Consider the following 20,516-nt stretch of genomic DNA (forward strand, 5'->3'; position numbering starts at 1 on the left):
ACACTTCCCTTCAGAAGTTGGAACCAAAAATAGTATTTTTGATTCTCAGCAGTCCTCTGCTGCCTCACAAATAGGTGTGAAACTCACTGGGGAAATGTTTGCCTCTGCCCTCTTTAGTGGCTGTGAAGGTCTCAGCCTCATTGATGCCTTATGTGGGAGGTTAATATGGTTCCACACAACAGACTTTTTTATTTCACCCAAATTAGTTTCTTTAAATGGAAACACCAAAAGCTGAACCCTACACTAGAATCATGTTAAACTTGTGAAATCAAGCACTCATAATAAAGGAAATGCCAGAATTAAAGTTGCTTAAGTGTCGCAAAATGTGGAAGTTGTGTAATAAATGGGGTATTACAGGAAGGGAAAGGGTGCTTTCCATTGAATTCCACCCTGGATAAATGGATTTTATACCTGCATCTCCAACAAAGTTCTTAGGTGGATGGGCAAGTCACTTAAACCAAACTTTTCACAGATGGCCATTCATAGCATGTTCATCGTCTTCTCAAAGTTTAATTTCAGATAACGGGGACCTGATTTACAGAAGTACTGATCATTCTCAACCACAACTGAAAAAAGCAGGAGCAGTGATTTGAACATATACCATTATTTTCAATAATTGGGGAAAAGTTTCAGACTATGGTCATTATCAGAAATGGCTAAACTATTTTCCTCCAAATTTTCCAGAAAGATTCACTATGATTTAGAGATTTGACACTATCAGAACATAATGTTAAAACAAATCACAAAATTGTAAGCAAATGAAAATAAGGTAAGAAAATAATGAGAAAATCTAAATTTACATTTTTCTGAGTATTCCGACTAAAACCAACTTTTACATATCAGAAATTAGAAACACCTGAGAAAATAAGACAGTGGCAAAATTCCATAAAACAAATAAAAATATAAATACTGTTGCAATATAAAATGCTTTAAAAATCTAGAAATGCCATAGATAAAATTTTTGATGACACTTTAAAGCTATTAGTTTTGCATATTATTATTAAATTATATGACCAAACCCCTTTTCCATGCAGGCCCTGTCTCATTCAGTGTACAAGTCAAGGTAGTTTGCTATTTAATGTTATACTCTTTATTCACTCTCTGGTCTCCTGCCTCATTCCTGCATGATCCCTCCAGATTGTTGCCATTTTCACAGCACATGGTTCAACTTCTGCATTCCCTGAGTCCTTGCTCGGTTCATTGCAGAACTCTGACTCATCCATTGTTCTATTTATGGGCTCTGACTGAGACATGGTCTCTTAATAAAAAGCAGCATCTGACCATGAAAGAATATGCAGTACTATAATGTATTTTTACAACAGGGCTGCATTTGCAGTCTTAAGTTTGGCATTTCCACACTATAAAATGTGTCAGCTGGCAACCTATTTTATTTTCAACACATCTGTTTGTGTGACTGTGACACTTAACCAGAAAGTATTAAGCATTCGGCAGGATAACTGTCCAAAATTCAACATTTAGGGACATACCAATAGATAACATTTAAGCTTCATCAAGGGAAGTTTGAAGTCACAGGATTGAGATCCCATTCCTAAATTGGAACACCTTGAATACAAACATTAGACCATAACATAGGGCTATTTCTTAAAGACTCTTTACAACTACAAAGCTCCCCATCTCTACCATGACTCTGATCTCAGAAACTGTATTCATGTCTCTCTGTGTACTGATCCTTTAACCAATACTCTACCTATTTTTTCTAATAAATTGTAGTTTAGTTAATAAGAATTGGCTGTAAACATGTCTTGGGTAAGATCTGAAATATTAATTAACTTGGGAAACAATGTGGCTGATCCTTTGGGATTGGTAGAATTTTTTTTTATATGCTGAATAAGATTTTCAGTAATCACAGTTGATCTGGGTGCCTGGGTGGAGATTTCAGAGTTGGTTGCTTTTTAAAGGAGCTGTGTTGTTGGCTTCTGGGTAACAAATAATGTATTACTGAAGCTGTTTTGTGCTGGCTTGGTGATTGTTTGCCCCCATTCTTTGCAGAGCACCCTAAATAAGTGAGTAACTCCAGTGTGAATCCCTCTGACAGATCACAATGAAAAACCAGGGATTTTTTAATTTTCTTTTTTAACTAGAGAACAAAGAAGTCAGAGCTATTTATGAAGGACATGTGAAAAGTTTTATCTAGAAAAGAACTGTGACATAATTGAGGGATGTTCTTTTAAATATCATCTCCCACTTAATGCACTGTCCATAGCACAGGAAGTGCAAAAGGACAGATCAAATTAAAAGGAATGTGGAACACCTAATCTACAATCAGGCCAATTCCATATGTGGCACCACTAACCACAGAATGAAGCACTTGCTACAATTAATGAAAAACATACTTTTTCCCCTCATATAAGTACAAATAAAATTATATTCCACACATGCTGAGAGCTAATCAAATGATTCTAAGCTTAGGACTGTAAACTAAAAGCAAATATCAGGTTATGAATGTAGGTATGCAAAAGAGTGAAAAAGGCACATCATTAGTCATTTGTTACCATGCTACAAACACCAGCCTGCCTCTGTAATTTCCACTCAAATGCATCTGACCAAGTGGTTTTTACTATGAAAGTTAATTCCCAGATAAATCTGTTAGTCTTTAAAGTGCTGCAGGACTTTAGAACAAAACAGATATACACTAGACAACTGAAATTGACAGAGGTGACTAAGAAACTGTGTGTCCAGGACATTTCTATATTACACCAGCTCTTGCTGAGATACTAGGATATGGACAAATAAAGGACACCACTATTTCACAGAAGCCAAGTGTACATTTTAAAAATATATCTTTTTTCTCTAAAAGGATAAAATACTTTAGCTTAAACGTTTAAAAAAATAATAGTTATTAAAGAATAAAATGACCCCTGAGAACAGGATTGACAATAAAAGAGCAGGGGCCCACTGTTGTTGGTCAATGGGAGCTGCAGGAAGTGAGGTGGAGGTTTCCTGCCACTGGTCATGAATAGTGATCACTGGCCAATGAGAACTGCAATAGCTTAGTAATGGTGGCTGTGCAGGTAGGTACTCAGAGAGGGGGACACCAGTCAGGGGCTAAACTTGGTGAACTGGATCCAGCCACAGGCTGGCATTTGCTCACCCCTGCCTGATATCCACAGGTCTCCCCGTTAAAGATGGGTATAATTACTGTACAACAGAACCTCTTCCCACTAACAGATGCCCCTCTTCCACATGACTTATTCATATGGTCACAGAAGCTCACAATACAACAGCTCAGATACCACCTGACAATATGAACCTCAAATATAACAAGATTACTGCAGGCAGCAACTCACAAGCAATCAATACAGACGAAGCACTTTCTTCTAATTCTAATATCAGTTCTATGAATATTAACCCATAACTGACCTAGACAGATTCCAGACATGTATTGGTCAATTTCAGACCTGGGGGCTTTGGCATAAGCTGGCACTTGGCATTCCAGTATCACAATCATGCAAAAATCAGTGTCGCTTCCCAAAAATGCACAATCTCCTACTATATGCTACCTCAACATAAATAAAAAACCCGAAAAATTAAAAATACTTCTTTGGGATTAATATACAAACTTGTAGACACTAAACATGTTAATTAAGATGATCAGTATTCAGGTATCCTCTAAAAAAATCGAGACATGGAAATATTCAGAATACCAAAGGTTCGGATCTTTCGCTCACCTCCAGTAGAGATTCGGACTGAGAATTTGGATCGTTTATGTTGCTGCTCAGATACAACTTCCCAGGGTTTTTACTGCAAAGAACTTTCCCTGGTGTATCATTTTGAGTATCGGTTACCAGGATATTAAGGCCGTTGTCACCGGAAGTTGTGGGAAAACAGATATTGTAGGAATAAGGTAAAGTCCCATCGCAGTAGTTAGCTGGATAACTGGGACAGTCTTTGGAATAAATATCAGGATTCAAGCATCGAAGAATGCTAAGTTCTCCCGACCGCCGCAATCTCATCGCAATGGCCAGTGTCACCGTCAGGAGGAAGAGAAACGAGACCAAGGCCAAGGCCAACACCAAGTAGAACTGCAAATCAGACTGCGGCGCCGACTCAGCCGACCGGTCGCTCATTTCCGGAAGAGCCTCTTGGAAGTTCTCGGCGAACACCAGGCTCAGAGTCACGGTGGCGGAAAGAGGCGGCTGCCCGTTGTCCTTCACCAGGGCGACCAGCCGGTGCTTCACCGCATCTCTGTCCGAAAAGGCGCGCGCGGTCCGGATCTCCCCGCTGTGCAGCCCCAGTCTGAAGAGCGCCGGCTCCGTGGCCTGCAGCACATGGTAGGAGAGCCAGGCGTTGTGTCCCGAGTCCGCATCCACCGCCACCACCTTCGTCACCAGATAACCCGCCTCGGCAGAGCGAGGGACCATCTCGAACACGGCCGAGCCCTCGGGCCCGAGCGAGGGATACAGGATGCGAGGGGCGTTGTCGTTCCGATCCAGGATAAACACGCTGACGGTGACGTTGCTGCTGAGAGGCGGCGACCCGCCGTCTTCGGCTCTCACTTGCAGCTCGAACGCCCGGAACTGCTCGTAGTCAAAGGAGCGCTGCGCGTACAGCGCTCCAGTCTGGGAGTTGATGGACACGTAGGAGGAGACAGGCAGCTCCTGGATGCTGCTGCGCAGGATGGAGTAAGTGACCCGGGCGTTGCCGTCCAGATCCCGGTCTGAGGCTTTGACACTGAAAATGGAGGCCCCCGAGGGGTTGTTCTCGGGCACGTAGGCGCTGTAGGAAGGTTTCTCGAAGACAGGGGCGTTGTCATTGACATCCGAGATCTGCAAGAGGATGGTTTTCTGGGTGGAGAGCGGGGGGGAGCCCTTGTCTGTGGCCGTGATTGTGATGTTGTACTCCGGGGCACGCTCCCTGTCCAGGGGGCTGTCAGTCACCAGCTTGTAGTAACTATCGGAAGAAGATGCTATTTTAAAGGGTAAATTTTCTTCTAAACGGCAGGAGACCTTTCCGTTCTCAGCAGTGTCTTGGTCAATGACTTTGATTAGAGCGATCACTGTCCCCACCAGAGAGTTTTCAGGGGCGGGACTGGTCACAGGTGTCAGTGTCATCTCTGGGGCATTGTCATTCTCATCTAGAATTTGTATCTGAAGTTTGCAGTGAGCGCTCAGACCTCCGCCGTCTGTCGCTTCCACGTCTAATAAGAAGCTGTTTTCCATTTCATAATCCAGATTCCATCGAGTTCTAATTTCTCCGCTATCCGGATCAATTGTGAACAGTTTAAAAACACTGTCGGGTATGTTGCTAAAGGAATAGGCAATCTTTGCATGCAACCCTTCATCTTTATCTGTGGCTTGCACCCGAAGCACTAAGGAGCCGTTTGGCAGAGTTTCGCTCAGGCTGACTTTGTAGAGCTTTTCACTGAATAAGGGGGTATTGTCATTGGCGTCAGTGACATTAACCCTTATCTGAGTCGTCCCGGTTCTGACCGGGTCCCCCCCATCCACAGCTGTCAGGATCAAGTGATGGGAACTTTGCTTTTCGCGATCCAATTGCTCACCGAGAACCAATTCTGCGTATTTGTTGCCATTTGAGCTCTCCTTCACTGACAGGACAAAATACTGGTTCTGGCTGAGCTGGTAATTCTGTATCGTGTTGCTCCCAACATCGGGATCTTGCGCCATTTCCAATGGAAACGAAGCCCCGGGTAGCGCAGACTCGCTTATTTTAAAATCAATGCGGCTTCTAGTGAAGTAGGGGGAGTTATCGTTAATATCTTGGATTTGAACAGCCACAGGGAAAACGTTGAAAGGGTTTTCTGTCACTGCCTCCACGGTTAGGACGCAGAGGGGCGCGTTTCCACATATTTCTTCTCGGTCTATTCTATCATTTACATGTAGATTCCCTGTGTCTGCACCGATGGTGAAATGCTGCCTTTTGGCACTGGAGACCACGCGGAGCTTCCGGGGTGCCAGGCCTCCCACATTCACCCCCAGATCCTGCGCAAGGCTCCCCACTAGGGCGCCTTTGGCCATTTCCTCGGGAATCACATAGCGTAGCTGCTCAGAGAGCGCCGGGCAGAACAGGGAGAACAACAAAGGAAAGAAGAGTACTTGCCTCTCGTATCTCCGGCCCCTGTGTCTGTCTCTTGCCTTTCGCCAGCTCCCTCTGGATTCCGCTGGCCCGCTCTCCTCCATCCCGAGCCCCCGGGAGTCTTTAGATTCCAGCTAAATGGAAACCTCCCGCGAGAAGGTTGAACAGAGTCGCTTCTCTACCCTGGCAAAGCCCGACGTGTTCAGTGACTCTGCGTGGATCTGTCCTCGCTACGACTCCTCTCCGCTCTGCGCAGCCTGACTGCGCCACTGCCCGAGTCCCTGACAGATCCCCTGCGCCGCTCCCTCATCGCGCTGGCTAAGAGCGACACTCTGCGTCTCTGCTGGAGAACTGCAGCTCGGCTGATCTTAGTGCAACTACACAGCTAGCGCTGACTAGAGACGACCCCCAACTTATCTGAATAAAGGTTAAAAGTAACATCATTTAAATAATTATTTAAAGCAAAATTGTCTCCGTCAAACTACCAGTGCTCGAAATACAAGCAAGCTTATGCCAGTAAAATTACCCACAGTATTTTCACTTGGGGAATAAAGTAAACAGCTTGATTCAAAGGAGAAAAAACTGACTTCTAAAAACAAATGTTCTCGCTATATGAATATTCCACCAAGTTCCCATTCAGGAATAAGACCCCGTTTATCCATTTTTTGAGATCTTGTCATTACCCCTATTAAATATTTTCTCGGAGATAAGATTACATGCTTCTGGAGATCGAAGAAAATAGACCCCAAACATAATAGCAGGTAAAGATACATAAAAATAAGGAATATTCAGAACAAGAACCTTACTCAGGAATTCCCTGCTTTAATATGGAATTATGACATTAATTTTAGCTAACTTAAACAACTGATACTGTTGTTTAAGCAGATCTCTCTCAGAGAAAACTGCAAATTTTAAAACAATCTAAATTAAATTATGCAGTTGGCTGTCAATTATAAACTAAGGCACAATCCACAGAAAACTATTTTTAGAAATGTTTAAAATGTGGTTGATAGCCTTAGAATGCAAGTCATGGTAGAAAAGAAGGGCTGAAGGGCTTTTTTTTTTAACAAACACAAAATAAATAGAAAATTCGATTACTACTTGGAAATATGAGAACATATAGCGCATGAAAGGTAAGTTATAGCCAGAGTATAGCTACGCTATGGGATAAGGTCGAATTAAGATACACAACTTCAGCTACATTAATTGGCACTTTCCACAGTGCAGGAAGTGGAAGGGAGAACACTCCCCCTTTGACTTCCCTTAGGTTGCGTCTACACTGCACCATTACTCAAAATAAGATACAAAATTTATGCTATACAAATTGTGTATCTTATTTTGATGCTATTTTGAAATAGCTTATTTCATCATTTCGTGCTGTCTGCATAATGCCACATTTTAAAATAAAGCACTATTCCAAAACAACCCCTACTCCTGGAAGAATGAGATTTACAGGGACCCCAGATTAGGGAGTCCAAAATAATGGTCTTGCTGTGAAGACAGGGGATAGCTACATCAAAAGCTACTACCTGCCCTTCTCCATCAAAATGAAACTTGGGGTTTAAGAAACTCACCTGAAGGGAGACTTGATCGACAGTATCGATATTTGAAAGGTCTCCCACTAGAAGAGGCCCAGGTTTCTCAGACGGATTCTCACCCGTGAATGTATTTGAACAACTGACATTAGGAAACGAGGGCTGATTTTTTCTAGAGCCCGCGGTGAGCGACGCCTCCTGGGAGTAGGAGTGGAGAAACGCTCTGACCCCATCGATGCCCACGAAGTGCGAGACGGGAACTCCGCTGAAAGTCCCACTCGAGGAGTCCAACAGCTGCGACTCGCGCCACCGCCGCAGCCGCAGGGCCACCAGCGCTATGACGAAGGTGAGGAAGACGCAGGACACGGACGCCACCGCGATCACCAGGTACAAGGTGAGGCCGGACTGCGGCTGCGCGGGAGCCGAGAGGCTGCTCAGGTCCGACAGGAGCTCGGGGATGCTGTCAGCCACCGCCACCGTGACAGTGACGGTGGCCGAGAGAGGGGGCTGCCCGTTGTCCTTCACCAGCACCACCAGGCTCTGCTTCAGGCCGTCCCTGTCCACAAAGTAGCGCGCTGTCCGCACCTCGCCGCTGTGGACTCCGACCGAGAAGAGCCCCGGCTCCGTGGCCTTCAGCAGCTGGTAGGAGAGCCAGGCGTTCTGCCCGGAGTCCGCATCCACCGCCACCACCTTGGTGACCAGGTAGCCCGGCTCGGAGGAGCGAGGGGCCAGCTCCACTCCCGTGGAGCCATCGCTGGGGGAGGCGGGGTGCAGGATGTGCGGGCTGTTGTCATTCTGGTCCAGCACCAAGAGCCTGACGGAGACATTGCTGCGGAGCGGCGGGGACCCCCCGTCCCGAGCCTGCACCCGGAACCGAAGCTCCCGCAGCTGCTCGTAGTCGAAGGAGCGCAGCGCGTACACAGCCCCGGTCTCCGAGTTAATGGACACGGCGGAGGAGAGCGGAGCTTCGCGGCCCTCGCCCTCCAGCAGAGAGTAAGTCACTCGGGCGTTCTCCCCCCAGTCGGGGTCATTCGCCTTCACCATCATTATGGAAGCGCCTTTAGGCGTATTCTCTGCGATGTAGGAGGTGTAGTGTGTCTGGTTGAAGACTGGCGGGTTGTCGTTTTTGTCTAAAACCTTCAACAGGAAGAACGTGGTTGTGGAAAGAGCAGGAGTTCCTCGGTCTATGGCTGTGATCGTTACATTGTAACCCGAGACCTGCTCCCTGTCGAGTGCGCTGTCTGTCACCAACCTGTAATAATTGTCAAATAATTTCTGTAACCGACAGGGTAGGCCGCTGGGGATGGAGCACGTGACCTCACCATTCTCTCTGGAATCTCGGTCTCGGATTTTGAGAAAGGCGATCAAAGTTCCCTCTGGGGAGTCTTCGGGGATCGAGCTGGCGAGAGATGTGACTGTAATTTCCGGAACGTTGTCATTTACGTCCACTAGAACCAACGAAACTCTTGCGCGAGCAGAGAGTCCTCTTCCGTCGCGGGCTTGAACCTCTATTTCATAGAATTCACATTCTTCGAAGTCCAAGTCCCCGGTCACCGTCACGTCCCCGGTTTTAGAATCCAGCTGGAATATATTGGCAGCTTTCTCTGAGATCTTCCGGAAGGAGTATGTTACCTCGGAGTTCACTCCTTCATCCCGGTCAGTGGCATTTACTGTGACTAAAAGGGAGCCTACGGGGACATTTTCCAAAACATTCACCTTATAAACTGATTGTGTGAAAATCGGCGCGTTGTCATTTGCATCCTCAACAATAACGCGGATTCTCGCAGTGCCGGACCTGACAGGGTCTCCTCCGTCAGTGGCTGTGAGGATTAGATCGTGAACAGCTTGTTCTTCTCGGTCCAGAATTTTTTCCAGCACCAGCTCAGCGAATTTTGCCCCGTCAGCTCCCGTTTGCACGTCCAGGGAGAAATGCCCATTTCTGCTGACTTGGAAACTCTGTATAGAGTTACTTCCTATATCCGGGTCCTGTGCGTCTGGCAGAAGAAAGCGCGAGCCAGTGCTTGTGGTCTCACTGATTTTTAGCTCTAATTCCTCTACTTGGAAGGCTGGGGCGTTATCATTAATGTCGCCGATTTCAATTTCAACGGTGTAAAGGGTAACCTGTTCCTCAACAAAAATCTCCAAGGGTAGCAAACATTCTGAGATGCGGCCACATATTTCTTCTCTATCCACTTTTTCACGAATATACAAATAGCCGGTCTGCACATTGAGAGCAAAATGTTTCGTCCTACCTTCTGTAAGAATTCGGACTCCACCATCCGTCAGCTTTTGTGTGTCCAGCCCCGCATCCTTTGCGAGGTTCCCCACGAAAGCGCCTTTCTGCATTTCCTCAGGAATCGAATAGCGAATCTGCCCAGAAACTGCCTCCCAAACGAGAAGCAGCGTAAAGCAAGCCAGCAGCTGCCTGCAATCCCGCAGTCGTTGTGTATCGGCCATTTCCGTTTCTCGTACTGGTGTACTCGGTTCCCCGTCACCGATGTCAGTACTGTGGCATTATATCCAGTCCTCTGTCTCCGCAGTAACTGCTGTTTGCATCGAGACTGGTACAGGGATTATTCCACTACCAAAATCTTCCTTACAATCTCTCTGACGGGCCGGGAATCTGAGCTCTTGTGTTCCGCGCTGTGTAACAGCGCTTGTGGGCTGGCTGGTTCTCCCAGCGCGTTTAGCTCCCTGGTCGGTGAACAGCGACGCTCAGAGTCTCAAACAATAACTGCATCAGCTCAGATAAATATCCACCTTGCGTGCCCTGAATTTATGGTGCCTAGTTGTGTTAATCATTTAGGTATGTACCCTTCTGTTTTTTTAAATGAGCACATGATAAACAGCAACAGAGATAGGCACGTGATCGAAATAATTAAATTAGGGAACTTTTTCTTAAAATCGAGTAATTATACACTCGCGTTACTTAAAATATATTGAAATGGAAAATAATCATTTCCCCTGATTTTGATTTGCTGTAATGAACTGAGGATTCGATAAAAAAAAAGATATTTCAAATATAACATGAAAAATGTAGCTATTTATTGTCAACGAAGACAATAAATAGCTTCTTCTTTTCCAAATGATCATATAATATTTTAGAGATGTTATTGCTGCATTGCGGAACAAAAACTTTTCACACACTATGCCATCAGTAATCTGAATATTTTAATTAACAAATAAGTATAAAATGATGGGATTATTGACTAATGTGAGAGTAAGAGAAAAATCTCTCCTAAACGACAAAGAATAATATTTTCTAAAGGAGGGGCATTTAAAATAATGCATGTTTATTTACTTGAAGTGACCAGAAATGTCCGCTGGTCATATCAGACTTTGAAGGTCTGCAAAAAGAGAACAAATATTTTCCCTTGGTATTGTACAAAGAACAGAGAAGTATTTTTGTTTGTTTTTTTACACAAGGAACTCAGTTTCTTCTTAGACTGTAAGACTCAAGAGAGCTACTATACAGGATGACATGCCAAGAAGAAAAAAAGTGAAAGTTGATTCATTAAGAGGGGAAAGGCCTTTTTGGTTTAACTATATGCAGCTTTGCTTCTTTTGGTTAGCAATGGCTAGTTAATATTTTGAATAAAGGAAGCCTTGGTTAAAAAGTTAGCATTTTTTCACCACCATCACCCTCATCACAATCAAAAGCAAACTATTGCTTTAAAAACCTTATAGTTTGACCAAATAGAACTAATTTAATGAGAACGATAAAATTAATTTAATCTAAATACAATCTGCCCGAAGGCGTCAGTGTTGAACCTTTCCCAATCAGCGCTAATGATGTTTGAAAAGGCACTGAGATTTTATAATAGAAATATTTGTGAGATTTTTTTCGTTGTCCTGGGCCTCAAAAGTGGTTCGTTTTTGTCCCAACTTGTTAGAAATCTTAAAAGTCAGCTAGAAGCAACGAATGCTAATTTTCAGCACAAAATGTGAAATATTTAAATGTGGGGAGCTTCTTAAAAACAAGGTCTTGTAAAGAGTCTTCTTTAACTCAGGCTACGCTTATACCCCACCTCTATGCAGTTGAAATTGGATTGCAACTTTACATTGTAGAAATAAGAACTTGAACAGTAGAAAATTGTTTCCTAAATTCAAAGTTTTATAACACCACAAAGAGGCTAAAAGGCAATTAAAGTTACAAACCGAATGCTTACATATCTAGAATTTTTCCATTCTCCCAATTGTCCGTCCAACCTCAATTTTGCTAACTGTGTGTGTGTGTGTCTAACCTAATTTCCTATTATAGCTATCTGTCAATTCACCATTTAATGGTATGATCATATATGACGTAACAACAGGGCTCCTTCCTCACCCGTTAGAGAAGACTCTAGTGATTAGAATATAAGAATGGCCATACTGGGTCACACCAGGGCCCTCCTCAGGAGGATGCAGGTTCAGGAACATAGTTGCCCAGTTTCTAATCTGCTGAGAGACACTATCCCCTCTGCCCAGGCCCCACCCCGGCCTGCTCTGCTTCTTCCCACAGCTGTAAGCGATGGAAGGGAGAAGCGCTGACTGGCGGCCCGCCATAGAGCAGAAAGCGCTGGTGGAAGGAGTTGGTTCTATCAAGGGCGCCATTTGGGGAGGGGAGTCGGGGCAGCACCCCTGCACACCAGGACGCTGCTTGCTTCTCTATCGGGGAGTGAGGAGAAACGTGAATTACGTCTCTGCTTCTCCCCTCCCCTGCCAGGAGTGACAGGCAGGCACACAAGCCCCCTAGATTCCACTCGCTCCCTGATAGTCAGGGGAACAGGAAGAAAAGCAGGCAGCATTGTTTGTTGTTTGTTTTATTCCTCCTGTACATTGAGCAGATGTTTTCAGGGGTCTATTCACCATGATTCCAGGAACTCTTTCTTGAGCTAATTTAGACCCCATCATTTTGTATATATTACTGAAATTACATTTTCCAGGGTTCATTACTCTCCATTTGTCAGCATTACATTTATCTGTTATTTTGTTGCTCTGTCATTCAGTCTTGTGCCTTTTGTTACGTTTTTAGCAGTCAGCACTGGACTTAACTATCCCGAGTAATTTTGTACTGGACTTTGCATCTATAGTTTATCCTGTTTCTAGATCATTTATACATCTGTGGAATAGCAATGGTTCCAGTACAGATCCCTGGGGGATCCCTCGGTTTACCTCTCTCTCTAGTGAAAACACAAAACAAAGGATAGGAATAAATGGCCTATATTTTAACCAGTTACCCATCCAGGAGAGGACCCACTCTCTGATCCCTTCACTACCTACTTTGCTTAAGAGTCTTTGGTGCAGGACCTTGAGAAAGACTTTCTGGAAATCTAAGTACCCTGTATCAACTGGATCACACTTAACCATATGCTTGTTGACAGACTTAAATAATTCTAATAGGTTGGTGAGGCCTGGTTTTCCTTTACAAAACATGTTTTGACTTCCCCCCAGCACTTTCTGTTCATCTGTGTGTCTGATTTTCTGTTCTTTACTAGTGTTTCAACCCATTTATCAGGTACTGAGTGTAGGCTCACCGGTCTACAATAGCCAGGATCACCTCTGATGTCTTAAAAAAGTTGTCCTTACATTAGCTATCTTCCAGTTATCTGGCTGGCAGGCTGATTTAAGGGATAAATTACACACCACAGTTAGCAGGTCTGCAATTTCCTATTTGAGTTCCTTCAGACTTGGAAGGTGAATATGACCTGGCACTGGGAACTTACGATTTAAAGCAGGGGTGAGGAACCTCAGGCCCAGGGGCTGGATGCGGCCCCTGGCTTGCCTGGACCTTGCCCCCAAAGGCTCAGGGACCCCATGGATCTGGCACACACAAATTCTACTAGGCTGAGGCCTCATAGGCTCTGGTGTACAAGGATGATGTGGGACGTGGTTTTATTTTCTTCTCACTTGTGTGCGGCCTCGGACTGATTTTTTATGGGGCTGTGACCCCGGACCCGAAAAAAGATTCCCATTCCTGATTTAAGTAATCAATGTGTTCCAAAGCCTTCTGTACTGACACCTCAGTCTGGGACGGTTCCCTAGATTTGCCAATTTAAAAGAACGACTCGGCTGTGAGAATCTCCCTCTCCTATTATACAGTGAGGATTGACGAATGTGAAAGAGGAAGAGAAAAAAGCTGATAAATCGAATACAATTTCTTAACTGATATTTTCAACAGTTTAACATTCATGTAACAAAAACATATGATGCCCCTCATGAAATAAACAGTGAATTATTTTTTTTAAAAAAAGCTAATTATTCCACTGCATACATAACCGTACTTGGTCCGCAAATCTTTCTTATAAACAGAAAACACGTCTTTATATTAACCAGATTATATTATGGCAAAAAGTAAACAAATCAACGCACAAACGTACCGGAGGAATGCTATCCTTTTCGGGTGTGGCTTCATTCTTTTTCTGAAATATCATGACAGAGTTCTCATCAGAAAGGTTGGTGTCTCCAGCACTATCCTGGCGACTCGGTTTTAGAAAATTAGAGTAAATTCTTCCGGAATCTGCGGCCATACACAGATTGTAGGTGTAAGGTAAAGTTCCATCGCAGTAGTTTGGTGCGAATACAGGACCTGAGTTGCAAGAATGATCAGAAGCGAAACACTGCAAAACAGGGAGATGCCTCGACCTTCGCAATCTCACCGCAATGGCCAGTGTCACCGTCAGGAGGAAGAGAAACGAGACCAAGGCCAAGGCCAACACCAAGTAGAACTGCAAATCAGACTGCGGCGCCGACTCAGCCGACCGGTCGCTCATTTCCGGAAGAGCCTCTTGGAAGTTCTCGGCGAACACCAGGCTCAGAGTCACGGTGGCGGAGAGAGGCGGCTGCCCGTTGTCCTTCACCAGGGCGACCAGCCGGTGCTTCACCGCATCTCTGTCCGAAAAGGCGCGGGCGGTCCGGATCTCCCCGCTGTGCAGCCCCAGCCGGAAGAGCGCCGGTTCCGTGGCCTGCAGCACATGGTAGGAGAGCCAGGCGTTGTGTCCCGAGTCCGCATCCATCGCCACCACCTTCGTCACCAGATAACCCGCCTCGGCAGAGCGAGGGACCATCTCGAACACGGCCGAGCCCTCGGGCCCGAGCGAGGGATACAGGATGCGAGGGGCGTTGTCGTTCCGATCAAGGATAAACACGCCGACGGTGACGTTTGTGCTGAGGGGCGGGGACCCGCCGTCTTCGGCTCTCACTTGCAGCTCGAACGCCCGGAACTGCTCGTAGTCGAAGGAGCGCTGCGCGTACAGCGTTCCGGTCTGGGAGTTGATGGACACGTAGGAGGAGACAGGCAGCTTCTGGATGCTGCTGCGCAGGATGGAGTAAGTGACCCGGGCGTTGCCGTCCAGATCCCGGTCTGAGGCTTTGACGCTCAAAATGGAGGCCCCCGAGGGGTTGTTCTCGGGCACGTAGGCGCTGTAGGAAGGTTTCTCGAAGACAGGGGCGTTGTCATTGACATCCGAGATCTGCAAGAGGATGGTTTTCTGGGTGGAGAGCGGGGGGGAGCCTTTGTCTGTGGCCGTGATTGTGATGTTGTACTCCGGGGCCCGCTCCCTGTCCAGGGTGCTGACCGTCAGCAGCTTGTAGTAATTATTGGAAGACGATATTATTTTAAAAGCAGAGTCCTCTTTAATGAGACAGCTGACCTGGCCATTTTCTCCAGAATCCTTATCATATACATTGATCAGAGCGATCACTGTCCCAGGCAGAGAATCTTCGGGAATGGGACTGGACACAGAGGTAAGTGTCAGTTTGGGGGAATTGTCATTTTCATCTGTAATATCGATTTCAATTTTACTGTGGCCAACTAGTCCTCCTCCATCTTTGGCTTCCATACTAAGGGTATAACTGGTTGCCTCTTCATAATCAATAATACCGCTAGTTGTAATGGTTCCGTTTCCGGGATCCAGAAAGAATAACTGACGTACACGGTCTGGTGTGTTGCTGAACGAATATGTAATTCGCGCATTGGACCCTTCGTCCGCATCACTGGCTTTCACCTGAAGAACTAGCGAGCCCTTTGGTAGGTTTTCCCGGAGTCTGATTTTGTACACGTTTTCAGTGAATATGGGAGGATTGTCATTGGCGTCAGTAACATTAATCCTAATCTGAACTGTCCCAGTCCTTACTGGATCTCCCCCATCTACAGATGTCAGGATCAAGAGATGGGAACTTTGCTTTTCACGATCTAAAAGTTTTTCCAGTTGCAAATCAGCATATTTATTTCCATCCTTGTTCTCTTTCACTCTCAAGATAAAATACTGGTTCGAGCTGAGGTCGTAATTCTGCAGCGAATTACTCCCGACATCCGAATCCAAGGCACTCCCTACAGGGAATGTTGCTCCTGGCAAGGTGGATTCACTGATTTCTAAATCCACAGTATCCCTGCCGAAGCTGGGTGCATTATCATTTACATCCTCGATTGCAACATTCACATGAAAAATGTTTAATGGGTTTTCAACCACGGCTTCTAACTTTAGAACACAAAGCGACGCTTTCCCACATATTTCCTCCCGGTCAATTCTATCATTTACGTATAAATTCCCATTTTCTGTACTGATTCTAAAGTACTGGTTTGTCGCTGTGGAGACAACTCGCAGTTTCCTGTGTCCCAGATCTTTGATATTCAGACCCAGATCCTTAGCCAGATTGCCCACAAGGGACCCCTTTCCCATTTCCTCGGGAATTGAATAGTAGGCCTGCTCTGAGAGCGCGCCGCTGAACAAAAGTAATAACCAGGGGGACAGTACTTGCAGTCTTAATCCGCCGACCTTTCTCCGCTGTGACGTCATCCCGGCCCCGCTGGATTTCTGGTCCGGTGTGTGCCGAAGAGAATCCGAGATAGCGCTTTGTATATTCCCGTTGGGACGAAACACTCGCATTAATGAGGAGCACTAAAATCGCGCCGTTCTCTCTTCCTGTCCCTTTCCAGAGGGATGATTTCTTAGCTGAGCTGCACCGTGTGAAATCCCCCGGCCGCTTCTCTTCTCGGAGCTGCGCGGTGTGACTGCGCAATCACCAGTCAGGAAGCTCCAGCCAGCCTACAGCAGCAGCTCTGGCGTGGCATTGGCCAACAGCGGCACCCTGAGGTTCTGCCGGAGAATTGCAGCCAGTCTGAGCTAATGTAAACGCCCGTGCAGTTTATAGATAGACATTTTTCTTCTGTACATTCTCTGTGCACATTTAAAATGTAAAACATTTTGAAACTTACGTCAAATAGATCTTTCCACTCTTGGTGAAATAGATATTGTAAATAGGTGGCTTAAATGTATGCTTCATATGTTTATAATTGAGGTTTAGGTATGTTACTGTGTCCCTTACGCTACAGTTATTCATGTATTTCAGAATTCTGTGGAACAGTGCGTGTGTGAGCGAGAGAAGGTGAGATTATCAGCTCAGACCATAGCCCCTATTCATTCTCCATTCTGCCAGAACATAAGTGTGACAGAGCTCCTTTTACTAACATCAGTATAATTAGGCACAATGGGAAAATGTAATCAGTGCTATTACGACACCTCTTTTTGTAAATCCTTTGCAATGAGTAAGATTGAAACGAATGGCAACGCACTAGCAGAAATCAAGGTTGTTGTAGCCCTGATGGACCCAGGAGACTAGCGAGACAAAGTGAATGAGGTATTACTTTTTATTGAACCAACTTCTGTTGGTGAGAGACACAAACATTGGAGCTTGAACGAGTTCTTCTTTGGTCTAATAAAATATAGGACCCTCCTATCCTGTCTCTTGAACAGAAAGAAAGGCATAATCCTAGTTCCACCGAAACAAGAAAAATACAATGCAATAGCTAAAGTATAACTGATAAACACTAAAGACTGTGAAGATTTACCCCAAGTCAATTGACATCTTGTTCGTTCCTGTGCAAAATTTCAAATATTTTCTTAAAATTTTGAGAGAAGTCGCAGAAATTTCTAAGTGTCAGCATTAAACCGTAAGAGAAATCACACTGATCCTAGAGGTGCCAATGGTCTTGTATATCTGGAAGAAAAATTGTCTCCACTCGGAACGCCATTCTCCAAAATTGCTTGCAAATATCTTCTTCCCACTCAATTACTTCTAGCCTGTGCTTGCGTTTTAAAAGTATAAGGAGCACCATCACTAGTATCCTGTGTATTGATAGTAGTAATAACAGTGGCAATAAACAGTTATTTTATTTTACAGAGCAAATAAGATAGTCGGTTCCACAGAACTTTGACAATTTAAGTTAAGCCCAGACCACCCAGTATTAGCACACCTAACTTATAAGCACCTAGGAAATCAGTGTGATTCGGGAAGCCTGAGTTTGAGGCGTAGCTCCCTCTAAAATGAATGGTGAGAAACAGGCATCTCAGAATGGGCTTCAAAAAGTCAAGTGGCTCCTCGCCTAGGATACCCAAAAAATGCCAGGAGGAGGAGTGTCCGCTAAGCCCCACCCACTTCTGGAGATAGCTGCCTAAATCCGGGTTGCCTCCTGCTTGAGATCCTTCTCTGCAAACGCTCTGGAGTTAGGTGTCTTTGCCTCTGAGGGAAGGGGACGGAAGAAGGAAGAAGAACCTGAACATCTCTCATAACGGTTAGCCCAGCGATTAGGGCGGTCACGTGGAATTTCAGAGTAGCCTAAATCAAGATCCCTCTCCAGCTGAGGAGTAGAAAAGGTGTGAATTGAGATCGACTAGCTTTCCGGTATACTCCCGGGCCTAGCCATTGAGCTGATGGACTTTCAGATACAGGTCTCCTTCAGTCTTCCCTGGTGAGCTGGACCACTATGGGTAACTAAATTTAAAAAGTCATTGGAGCAAGGTGACTAGCTCCTGGATCTCACATTTCACAAGCGAGTGCTTAGCCATCACGCTACAGCGCCATTGGCGTGCTCTGTCTGTCCTCCCCCGTAGCGATCCTTTCATTATTCAATCCACAGTGAAACAGCTCCAACAAGAGAGACTGAGGGAGCCTCAAAGCAAAATGCCCTATAACTTCGTGGCTAAGACACTCGCATTCAGCACAGAGGCAGCACATTTCAATACAAATCTTCTCCCCCTCAGCCAAAAGGGGTTCTGGAACCGAGGTTCTCCCCTCATCCTAGAGGAGTATCTCAACTCCAAGGCTCCAAGCACTCATGGAAGTTCAGCCTCTCCGCCCTTTTGTGTAAATTTTTCTATGAGCACCTAATCTGGTAGGTGATGTCTGGGCCTGCCTGCCGGATTGGGCCCGGTTGGGCAAGTCTGCAGAAGAATGCCTATCTTTACCCATTGTTCTGAGGTTTAGGCATCCAGATACTTCTTGTGGGGTGGAATTACTCATAGGAAAAACCAGAAAATTAGGCAGCTAGGGAGGTTTAACTGGGAAAAACACAGATCCAGAAACTTTAAGCACATACAAGGTGCAGCGGTAGTCGACTGAGGGCTTTGTGAATTCCAGTGTGGTCTGATTCTGTAATTTAGACATCAGAAGTGGAAGTAAGGTGCCTAAATCTTATTGTGAATCTAGACTCCACTCTAAAATCTCTCGGGCCCAAATTCAGCATCATACTTGCGAGTGCTCAACTTCAGGCATCTGAATTAGGCATATGTTAACATATTTTCTGCATCACAGCAAAGCCCATCTCCTCCTCTATGACCTAAAGGATAATTAGGAAGAAGTTTCCAGAAGTTAGAGGCAAACTAATTTCTGTGCTAGTTAAGAGACTAAAGAATACATCACAATGTGGAAATTAACACTGAACGTTTCTAGTATTCAGGAAAGCATCTATTAACTTTATATTGATGGGATTTAGGAAGATGTTTAAAATTAATCAGGTGATTAAATTATCTCCTGAAATGAGGAACCGAGTTATAGTGTACATCAAAGACTTGTGTAAATAGATACCCACAATAAAACAAAAATGAAGACGAGAAAAGAAATAAATGAATGCAGCAGGATGTCAAAACCAGTCATTCTAATTACATTAATTAATACATTAACCAAGTAATTGATTTTTTTGTTACGGAATAGAGATACAGTGTGATAGCTTGTTCAGTGAAAAAACATGCTTTCGTGCGATTATATTTTAAATCTAAAAATGTTAACTTCATAGAATGCCAACCATTGTTTTGAGAAGTATATGCACAGATTCATTCTTAATATTTATAGACGCTCGCGCGCGTGGATTTTTTATTGTACTAAAAGCTAACATTCGACATTTAAAAACAAAGCTATGAAACCTACCTGGCTGATGACTTGACCTTCTTTATTAATATTGGAATCTTCGGTAGTTACAAGACTACCTGCCTTTTCAGAAGGCTGTTGACCTATCAGAGTATTTGAAACACTTCCAGTAGGAAATTTCCACTGGCTCTTCCCGGAGCCCGCGGTGAGCGACGCCTCCTGGGAGTAGGAGTGGAGAAACGCTCTGACCCCATCGATGCCCACGAAGTGCGAGACGGGAACTCCGCTGAAAGTCCCACTCGAGGAGTCCAACAGCTGCGACTCGCGCCACCGCCGGAGCCGCAGGGCCACCAGCGCTATGACGAAGGTGAGGAAGACGCAGGACACGGACGCCACCGCGATCACCAGGTACAAGGTGAGGCCGGACTGCGGCTGCGCGGGAGCCGAGAGGCTGCTCAGGTCCGACAGGAGCTCGGGGATGCTGTCAGCCACCGCCACCGTGACAGTGACGGTGGCCGAGAGAGGGGGCTGCCCGTTGTCCTTCACCAGCACCACCAGGCTCTGCTTCAGGCCGTCCCTGTCCACAAAGTAGCGCGCTGTCCGCACCTCGCCGCTGTGGACTCCGACCGAGAAGAGCCCCGGCTCCGTGGCCTTCAGCAGCTGGTAGGAGAGCCAGGCGTTCTGCCCGGAGTCCGCATCCACCGCCACCACCTTGGTGACCAGGTAGCCCGGCTCGGAGGAGCGAGGGGCCAGCTCCACTCCCGTGGAGCCATCGCTGGGGGAGGCGGGGTGCAGGATGTGCGG

The 20,516-nt window shown here is 45.5% G+C and overlaps 2 protein-coding genes across 2 annotated transcripts; both read right to left on the reverse strand.

Moving 5' to 3' along the window:
- Positions 1 to 3,656: 3,656 nt before the first annotated feature.
- Positions 3,657 to 5,996, reverse strand: LOC142818772 (protocadherin gamma-B2-like). The gene has a single exon (XM_075900727.1). It carries the CDS (start codon positions 5,994 to 5,996, stop codon positions 3,657 to 3,659), a length of 2,340 nt encoding a protein of 779 aa, XP_075756842.1.
- Positions 5,997 to 6,987: 991 nt separating this feature from the next.
- Positions 6,988 to 10,548, reverse strand: LOC142818693 (protocadherin gamma-A12-like). The gene has a single exon (XM_075900020.1). It carries the CDS (start codon positions 10,044 to 10,046, stop codon positions 7,422 to 7,424), a length of 2,625 nt encoding a protein of 874 aa, XP_075756135.1. The 5' UTR covers positions 10,047 to 10,548; the 3' UTR covers positions 6,988 to 7,421.
- Positions 10,549 to 20,516: the final 9,968 nt, after the last annotated feature.

Source organism: Pelodiscus sinensis, chromosome 17 (assembly GCF_049634645.1).
Source record: "Pelodiscus sinensis isolate JC-2024 chromosome 17, ASM4963464v1, whole genome shotgun sequence".
NCBI lineage: Eukaryota > Metazoa > Chordata > Testudines > Trionychidae > Pelodiscus > Pelodiscus sinensis.

What these genes read in the sequence shown, in the direction of transcription:
- LOC142818693 (XM_075900020.1), bottom strand. Translation starts at nt 10,046, where the DNA reads ATGGCCGATACACAACGACTGCGGGATTGCAGGCAGCTGCTGGCTTGC.
- LOC142818772 (XM_075900727.1), bottom strand. Translation starts at nt 5,996, where the DNA reads ATGGCCAAAGGCGCCCTAGTGGGGAGCCTTGCGCAGGATCTGGGGGTG.